Source organism: Coenobita brevimanus, chromosome 1 (genome assembly GCF_032717465.1).
Source record: "Coenobita brevimanus isolate Jiangsu-jjx chromosome 1, ASM3271746v2, whole genome shotgun sequence".
Lineage (NCBI taxonomy): Eukaryota > Metazoa > Arthropoda > Malacostraca > Decapoda > Coenobitidae > Coenobita > Coenobita brevimanus.
Genome location: NC_136954.1, coordinates 2,922,452 through 2,932,817, shown reverse-complemented (window position 1 = coordinate 2,932,817; position 10,366 = coordinate 2,922,452). Strand labels below are relative to the sequence as shown.

The 10,366-nt window shown below is 41.1% G+C and overlaps 1 protein-coding gene across 1 annotated transcript in view; it reads right to left on the bottom strand.

Annotated features, from left to right (window-relative positions):
• Positions 1-9,728: 9,728 nt before the first annotated feature.
• Positions 9,729-10,366, bottom strand: part of LOC145412120 (peroxisomal N(1)-acetyl-spermine/spermidine oxidase-like) — a 37,001-nt gene continuing 36,363 nt past the window's right edge. The window contains exon 15 of the mRNA XM_080282079.1: positions 9,729-9,876. Coding sequence (XP_080138205.1) covers positions 9,745-9,876 — 132 coding nt within the window. The 3' untranslated portion in view covers positions 9,729-9,744. The remainder of the gene's footprint in view (positions 9,877-10,366) is intronic.

Here is a 10,366-nt window from a genome sequence, read left to right as displayed (position 1 = left end):
TGGTGATCTCGCAGCCACGATATGTAAAAATGTTGCTATGGCTCTGTAATTAAGCTTTCCGGACGCCTTGCGCACTCGAGCGTCCTTCCCAACTCCCTGTTCGTAATTCACTGCCCCTGGTTGAGAATTACCTTTCGACGATTTTCGCTTTCAGTTCGATCCGGTTCTCAAAGCAATTCGTCCTCGGTTAAACTATTCTATCTAACCTCACCTAATCCATCTATTTTAACCTACCTTGACTTAGTCACGTGGAGAGATAGGCTGACGAATGAGGATATAAAGGAACGTTGTGGTGTTGATGTGGATGTGATTGGGAGTGTTATGAGGAACACACTGAGGTGGTTTGGCCATGTGGAGAGGATGGAGGGTGAAAGACTGACGAAGAGAGTGTATGTGAGTGAGGTGGAGGGGGGAAGAGGGAGGGGGAGGCCGAGGATGAGATGGAGGGATGGGGTGGAGAGGTATATGAGAGAGGGGGGTGTGAGTTGGGAGCAGGGCAGTGAAATAGCGGGGGACAGGGCGACTTGGAGGCGATTTGTTTGTGGCCACCCCAAACGGGATTGAGGCGTCTGGCAATAGATAGATAGATAGACTTAATCTAACATAATCTTCCTTCCTAAACTAACCTAAAATGATCTAGCTTCTGTCATAGTAGCAAGGATATAATAACTGGGGACGGACTTGTGTGGCGTGATCGAGATGTCAGCATTTACCACGCCGAGGTTAAGCCAGCAGCATCAATGTTTCGAGCACTGAAGATGAATCACATGGAGTCTTTCATTGCAGTTATGAAACTATACTCGATGTAGGAATTACAGTAAATCACTTGTATTATTTGTGGCCGGTATATCCACTCATAATTTGATTAGTTCAACAGTTTAAGAAATAATATTTTTGCTTCTTGCATACGCCAGCCTGTATTTACATAAAGGAACTCTTCTTTGTAGCCTACTGTACTTTCACTCCAGGATTTCACCCACAGAGTTATACATATAGAGCGCGCGTCCCTGTGTTGTGGTATGGGCGATAAGTGAAGCCAGCGGGCCCGGCGCGGCGGCCATCTTAGGATGCCCACTCTACCGAGTCCCGACCTTCCCGTACAGCTCATCATAATTCACAAATACTAACCTTTCCCGAGTGTTTTTTGCAGTATATCCTGATGTAAATAGATAGAGCAGTTATCAGTATAATTACTTTAGCTATTTTAGGCCTTTTCTCTATTACTATTGCGCTCTGAATGAAGTGAGAAGAAAAGTTATTCCCGGTCCCCTTACCTTGTCTCTACGGACCATTTTACTTTGGATACACAAAAATCAACGATTAGAAGCGAACATATACCAATTTATTAATAGCTAACATTAATTGAGTGGATGGTGAGTGTCCTCACTTACTGGTTCTTAAATAATACTAACTTAGTGTTTTCCTAACATAACAGCCTCTTACTTTAGCAGTGGTTGCTTTTGCAAGATGATGCAAACGTATCTTGCAATATGCAAGCACCACTGCTTTAATAAGAGAAAAATGTGATTATTATCAGGTGAACATTCAAACATATGGGAATTATGTATTTTAAATGCAGTGCTACCAGTCTCTTTCAATACAGAATATGCAACTAGAGAGGAAATTCTGGGAATGTTACGTAGCTCTTTGTCATGACTTTTCAACATTTTCTGAAATATTTTCTCTGTAGATCTGCAGACAGACACAGCACTCATAGAGGGCTTTATCAAGCCGCCTTTGTCCTTAACCAATATCAATGCACAACTTTTATCATTGTTCTTAATTTCTGTTGCTGTAAGTGCAGACAAGCAGTCTGGACATGAAATATTTCTCTTTACCATTTTAACTGCATATCCGGCAATGCAACCTACTGCAGCTTCCTTATAATATGACACATCTGTAAAGTTTGGACAGTCTACATAATCATGATCTTCTTGGGCAGGACTACGAGGAATGATATCATATCTTCTTGCCATCATAATATCTTCAGTTTTATCCTCTAAAGCTTTCTTCATGACACTGCTAGATGTTGCAGATGTGAGCACTTCAGTGAGGTCTTGTGCAGAGACATTCCCGTTTGACGTTTTTATTTCATGCCTCAGAAGGAGTCTCTTGTATGCTGCCATGAGGTTTAACGCAGAAGGGTTATTTCGAAAGCCACCAGATGCTCGAATTGCACAGAAAAAGAGTTCTAAGTGATCCTGTGACAGCTTATAAGTTAGAAAGTACTGGAGTGGCTTATTTACACCTACAAACTGTTTATAAAGTGCCTGAACACTCTTAATGGCAGCCAAAAACCAATGAAAGGTGTCTTTCTAGAAGTTTTGTACATGAGGATGTCATCAGAATTAGTGATAGTCATTAGATAAGCAAATGCTTGATCTAAGAATGACATTGAAACTACTTCTGTCTCAGGTTGAAGTGCTGCTTTCATTCCTCTAGCAAATTTGTTTCTCGAGTTCAGTACATCAAAAAGTTTATCAGCCATTTGCAGAAATTTAACTGTACCCTGACAATCCTTAAACTGTGGGAGATGTAATGAATCCCGACAGAAGATTAATGCATCAGCTACACTAGAACTCAGTGTTTGCGCAGCAAGTTTTACTTTCATCTTTTGAGTGTGCCTTGAAAGATGGATATCCCTGAGTTTATTTCCTAAATGAAGGCCCTCCTCTTCTTGAAGTTGATGCAGTGCTTGAATATATTTACATTCTATTTTATTTCCTGATCACAGAGAAGCGAGAACATCTTACCTGTTTTGAATTGAGCGTGAGACTGGGCATCCCAATATGGCCGCTGAGCCACTTCCGGTTGCGTCACTTTCAAACCAGGGTGGCGCACTCTATATATATAACTCTGTGATTTCACCAGAGTTACTTCACGCACATGATAGGCCTACAGCTGGGTAAGAAATAAAAAACATAACAGTATACAATGTACAGTAGTGTAATGTGTACAACGCTAGAAGTATGCAGTACCATATGGAAACATTTTTATGCTTTGGAACACATAATGGATTTATGTTAACAGCACGGTTTGTAAAAATATTAGCTATCCATTCATCACACAGTCATTTAATGCACCATCAGGAGCGGCAAGGCTACTCAGTCGTCATTTAAATAGAGTGACCATTTGTCCATCCCTGAACAGCATTACATGGGCAATGAACCACAACCACCCCACGGACTTAGGCTCGTATGGGCTACATCCAGCTGGGGCGCCTCACTACACCAGGTAGCCTATTAACTAGTGTCGTAGAGTGGAGGAAACTATTTGGCTTATTCCAGTTAGAGCCACCTGAAAGAGCTAAATCAAGTGGATGGTCGGCCTCCCCAACAACAGCACCATAAACCATGCGAGTACAGTATATAAGAGAATACTCACTTGTTCTGTGAAACGCATCTATAAAGAAAAATAAAGATATGCAAGCTTATTCTGCTTGTGAGATGGAGCCAAGATTTTGCAAGCTTATTTGTGCGGGCGATATCACTGTGTCTTCTGCATGATATTTCTCCTACTTCCATGCTTTCTATCAGTGTTTTTGGATCCTGCCTCATCCACCTCTTTAGTGACAAAAGTTTGGATGATGATGATGATGATAGCTGTTCCCCCATTTTTGCATCTAATTTCTCTTGTGACCAAGTCCTACACCGCCCATGTCAGGTGTGAATTATGGTTAGGGTGGGGATGGGATGCAAAAATATAGGAATGCGGGTGGCGTGAGTTGGAGAAAGGGCAGCTTAATGGTGGAGAACAGGATGGCATGGAGATTATTCGTCTGCGGGCACCTGCTGCGGGATTAAGGTGTGATTATAGATAGATAGGGGATGAAAATAATGTGTTCCTATTGTGCTTACTCTGTTTAAGTATACCTCACTTCTTTTTCTGTGTCCGTCTTCCTGTCTTCCTATTTCTCCCATCTTTCCTCTCACTTTTTATTACTCGTCAGTCTTTCAGGTGTTTTACATTGAGTGCCAAGCCTACGCGGTACGTGAAATATAAAATACAAAAATCTGGACCATGTTACAGTAAAATGAGTATAGTTATCACATTCTAGTTTAAAGGTAGTGATTATAGTATTATGGTTTATCAATCTGTCAAATAGATATGGATAATGACCTTCGTTTTATTTATCAATCTGTCAAATAAATATGGATAATGACCTTCGTTTTATTTATCATTCGGTTCATGTAAAGAATTATATTTATTGTAATCCGGAAATTAAACACTCAAAGCAGACACACCAATAGTAGTAGTAGTAGTAGCAGTAGTAATAGTAGTAGTAGTAGTAGTAGTAGCAGTAGTTATAGTAGTAATGGTAGTAGCTGTAATAGTAGTAGTAGTAGTAGTAGTATAGTAGTAGTAGTAGTAGTAGCAGTAGTAGTAGTAGTAGGGCCAGGTTCATCTAGACGTAAGCCTGATAATTGTAGGCTAAAGATTCCATTTTCCTGATGCTCACTACCCACCATCCTCCTTTTGGGGGATAAGTAGAGAGAGAGAGAGAGAGAGAGAGAGAGAGAGAGAGAGAGAGAGAGAGAGAGAAGGTTTACTAGAATGACATGTTGATTCGGTTACCATACCTTTCAAGGCCCATTAGGAAAGGCAGTGTTTATGCTAATGATTTATCTAACAATTAAGACCTGTATGACGCTGGAGAGAGGAGCGCCTTCACCTGCTGCTGCTAACATCACCTCAGTCCATTTGGAAATTATATGGTAAAGATCAACACCAGCCTTCACAATACTCGTACTGTACAATTTTCCCTTTGGAGTTATACTGTGAGGCTTAACACTAACATTCATAATACAATCCGTTGCCCTCAAACACGCTCTACCACTGTGCCTACCAACCTTATGCAACTATTTTTACTCCTATTACTATCAGTTTTATAGTGCTAATGAAACAAAAGCATTCCGGGGCCGACTGTAAATAAAAAGAAAAAATGTTGGCTAAGGTACAAGCTACCTACACGACAAACTTGAAGACGAGATATTTTGGCAACAGATACATACGCACACAGACATACACCGACAAAAACTATATCGCCTCACCTTGCTAAGAGCGGGGGATAAAAAATTCGCACAACTCTATGGAATTCAGTCACCGCGTTTCACAAAAGCCAATCCATATTAAAAAAAAGATACATGGCGGCTGGCATTCGGTCGTCCTTGATCAAATCCTCACCAAAAGCAACAGGCATCGGCACATTCACACAGTTGCTATTTCCTGTGAGTTAGGTGAAAATTCGTCCACAACTTTTCGAGATATTTTGGCAACAGAAACACACACCGAGAAAAACAGTATCGCCTCTCTTTTCTAAAGGTGGGCGATAATAGAAACGTTGATATCCTGGAGCCAGTGGTCAATGCGGCTCTCGACCACACTGGCTACGTCGTCCATACTCGCCAGAAAGACAGCCTGAGGGTTGACGATCTTGTGCCTCTGATGCATGGAGTGCACACCTCACGAGGGAGAATGACTACTACTATCACGTCCCGTACTACTACTACTACTACTACTATTATTATTACTACTACTACTACCACCACCACTACTACTACTACAATTACTACCACCACTACTACTACGACAATTAATACCACTACTACTATTACTACTGCTACTACTACTACTACCACCACTACTACTACTACAATTACTACTACTACTACTACTATTACTACTACCATTACTGCTACTACTAGCATCACCACCACCACCACCACTACTACTACTACTACTATTACTACCACCACTACTACTACTACAATTACTGCCATTACTACTACTACTACTACTACTACTACTACCACCACCACCACCACCACCACCACTACTACTACTACCACCACTACTACAACTACTACTACTACTACTACTACAACAACAACTACTACTACTACTACTACTACTACTACCACCACCACCACTACTACTACTACCACTACTACTACTACTACCACCACCACTACTACTACTACTACTACTATTACTACCACCACCAGTAGAAATAATAATGAATGAAACTCACTATATTTACAACATATTACTTTTTTTTTCCCTATATACACCCAAAATTTCAGGTGGAAAATTTTCTTGAAAGTAACACATACTAATCAAACTAAACATCTATCTCTCTATTGCCAGACGCCTTAATCCCGTACAGGGTGGCCACAAACAAATCGCCTCCACGTCGCCGTCCCCCGCCATTTCACTGCCTTGCTCCCAGCTCACACCCCCCTCTCTCATATACCTCTCCACTCCAAAAAATATTCTTTATATATAAGAATAAAAGAGGTTAAAGATTAAATTACCACAGAACTTCTGTAACGAAAAGGGATATCTTTGGACAGTATTACAAGCGGTTTTGGAGATTTCGTGCTCCTTAGCGATTAATTCTGCACATTGCACCTTCATATCCTCCCTTGTGACGCCGATTCAGACAAACGGTTTTGAAGATTTCGTAAGAGCTGTTCCTTAGCGATTTATTCTACACATTACACCTTCATATCCTCCCTTGTGATGCCGATTCAGACAAGCGGTTTTGGAGATCTGGTAAGAGCTGTTCCTTAGCGATTTATTCTGCACATTACGCCTTGATATCCTGCCGTGTGATACCGATTCAACCTATGTCGATATTAAAACGAAAAATCTTAACGTATGAAAGATTTTAAAGGCGTAATATGCAAAATAAATCAATAAAGAGGAGGCGCAAGTCGGCATCCGTTGTTTCGTCTCTCCTGTTTCTCTCTCCACGGGCTTTGATAACCAGTAATTTGAATCGACAACCAGTAATCTGAATCGACAACCAGTAATTTGAATCGACAACCAGTAATTTGAATCGACAACCAGTAATTTGAATCCATAACCAGTAATTTGAATCCATAACCAGTAATTTGAATCCATAACCAGTAATTTGAATCCATAACCAGTAATTTGAATTCATAACCAGTAATTTGAATCCATAACCAGTAATTTGAATCCATAACCAGTAATTTGAACTCATAACCGGTAATTTGAATCCATAACCAGTAATTTGAATCCATAACCAGTAATTTGAATCCATAACCAGTAATTTGAATTCATAACCAGTAATTTGAATCCATAACCAGTAATTTGAACTCAACCAGTAATCTGAATCCATAACCAGTAATTTGAATCCACAGCAATCAACGATTATTTTTATTTAGCCACAGATCAGTGTCATCATCGTCGCCTGCTGAGGATTCGCCACACTAGCTTTCAAAGACAATGGAAAAAGGAAAATTAGAAGAGATGATAAGACTTTTGATGCTCACTGTGCTACAAAGCCTCCGACGGCACCTACAGCACGGCTCTTGATTTAGCTTACCTTCGGAGCAATCTTCTTTCCTTCCTTCCTTCTTTCTTTTCATCCTCCCTCCCTCCCTTCCTTCCTTCCCCCAAGTCTTATATCCAGCCTCTAGGGTCCCTTCTAACACGGGAAATTTCCTAACCGTGCATACTGTCCTGCGAGATGGGTGAGAAAGTTTAGGGGGCTATTTAATTTATTCATTTTTGCTAATTTTGAGTTTTAAAAATGCTATATCAACCCGGTTCCAATTCTTACCCATTACGGAGCTAAATTTAATGATGGCCTAATGTGCAAAAATGGTGTCCGTCCCAATTCACCCATGTTACATCAGTATTTATAGTTCCGAAGCAGATCAGAACTGGATTTATGTTGATATTGCATTTTTAAACTCGAAATGAGGCCTAGAAACACCTCATGAAGTCTGGGCATGAGTAAAATTATGGCCTTTGAGAGATGTGAAGCCACGAAGAACATAGTGAGGCTGGATGGTGAGGAAATGGAGAATGTGAGTATTTAGACAGTGTGATAAGAAGCGTTAGGTGAAACTTACTGAGGAGGTTTGGCCATATGGAGAGGATGGAGAGTGAGAGACTGACGAGGAGAGTGTATGTGAGTGAGCTGGAGGGGGGAGAGGAAGGGAGAGGCCAAGGATGAGATGGAGGGATCGAGTGGAGAGGTATATGAGAGAGGGGGGTATGAGCTGGGAGAAGAACAATGACATGGCGGGGGACAGGGTGACATGGAGGCGCTTTTGTTTGTGGCCACCCCTTACAGGATTAAGGCGTCTGGCAATAGATAGATAAATAGATAAGAAGGATGGATGTGTGGATATGAAGGATGGAGGTTCAGAAGATGAAGTGCATGAAAGGATACAGCAGGGAAGGAAAGATAATAGTTCACTGAAGTAAGTGATACGGAATAGGGAAGTAAGCATGCAAGTAAAAATATCGCTGCAAGACAGTACTATAATCCCCACTATAACATATGGAATGAAGCTTGGACCCTCTTGGAAGGACACATGTCAAGACTGAGAGTAGTGGAATAGAGTTATATGAGAGGAGCGTATGGGGTTAGATGGAGAGACAGACTGACAGACAAATGAGGAAGTGAGTGATTGTTATGGTGTTGATGTAGATGTGACTGAAAGGGTTAAGAAAAATTACTCTGAGATGGTCTGCCCGTGTGGAGAGAACAGGGGATGAGAGGCTGACTAGGAAACTATAGAGAGAGGAGCAGATCAAGGATGAAATGGAGAGATGGGGTGGACAAGTATATGAAAGAGAGAGAGAGAGAGAGATGACTAAGACAGTGGTAACGGTGATATACGGAGCACATAAGCAATCCCTTCACCCTCCCATATCCCAAAATACCCATTACCTAATGAATCCTTTTTTATATTAATGTATGACAAGCCAAAACAGCTTACTTGATGACTATGATAATGTTGACGGTGATTTAAGAAGCACACCAACTATCCCTCCCCTCTCATCTGGCAGGAAACGAGGCAAAATCGCTAACTTGTTGACTAAGATGATGGTATGTGTGATTTAACCCCTACACGCTGGTTGACGTGTATAGCCATCACAATTTTGGGCGCGGAGCAATGTCAGTTGATGTGTATAGCTGCAAGCATCTTCCCACCACCCTTTGAACTTTAACTTATCCTTACTCATGGAAGGGACCACCTGGACACGTGGGGATACTTTCATTTGAGAGAGGAAGAGTTGGTGAGGCTTATGTATCTTTATTTCTTTCTCTAGCTGTTCTAGTTTGGCAGATATTAGGGTCTGAAATAAGGATATTTTCTTCCAAAATCAAGGAAATCCCTCATAGGGAAGAATGGGTGACATCAGAAAACCACCGGTATGTAGGGGTTAAGGAGTGTTATAGCTATCTCTTCTCTTTCCAACCTCCTACAATACACTATGGATCCTTTATCACTCTGCTATATGGCAAGACAAAACCACTAAATCGTAAGACTGTTGATTGTGTTGATTTAAAAAGTGTTACAGTTATATTTTCCCCTTCCCATCTCCCTGAATACATTTATCACTCTTCTACTGTACTGTATAAGGCAAGACAAAACCACTAACTCGTAAGACTGTTGATTGTGTTGATTTAAAAAGTGTTACAGTTATCTTTTCTCCTCCCCAACTCCCAAAATACATCATGGAAGCTTTTACCACTCTGCTCTATGCCAAAACCCTCTAACATGCTGATTATGATGTTGATTCGAAAAGTTTTGATGCTAACTCTGCTATATGACGAGCCCAAACCGCTACCTTGTAAGACTATGCTGAATGTGTTGATTTAAAAAGTGCTGCAGCTGTTTTTTCTCCTTCCCACCTTCCAGAACACATTATGGAAACTTTTATAACTCTGTTCTATGCCAAAACCCGCTAACATGCTGACTATGCTGGTGGTAAGGGTGTTTTCAGGAGTGCCGCTGCTATCCTCTCTCCTTCCCGCCTGCCCGTCTCCATAGCGCCGTCCACCGTGCCGTAGCGGGTGTTGTGGGTGTGTTCTCCCGCCCAAACCACCACCTGAAATTACTTACGGTCATGTATCTGCTATGGGGTTTCTAAGTAATTTTGGAGACTGCGTAGCTCCTCTTCTTTAGTGACTTATTTTGCATTTTACATCTTCATAAATCCACTAGTATGTTAGTGATGGAAATTATGTTCGTATTAAAACTTACACCTGAATACCGTAATATGCTGACTAGATCGCAAAGGAGGATGTGCTACGATGTCTCCCATGGCACTCAGAATACGATCTAAGGTGCCTTTTTCTTACCACGTTATTTGTACATATCAGGAAAATATCAGTAGCAACAAGATGATAAATACCACAATAGATTATGAGGGTATGACATGCAGACTAAATCAAAGGAAGATGTGCTTTACGCCTGTGGAAATAAGCCTACGGAGAGAGAGAGAGAGAGAGAGAGAGAGAGAGAGAGATTTAAATTTGATAACAAGCTGATGACTTTAACACACACACACACACACGCACATACACACACACGCACGC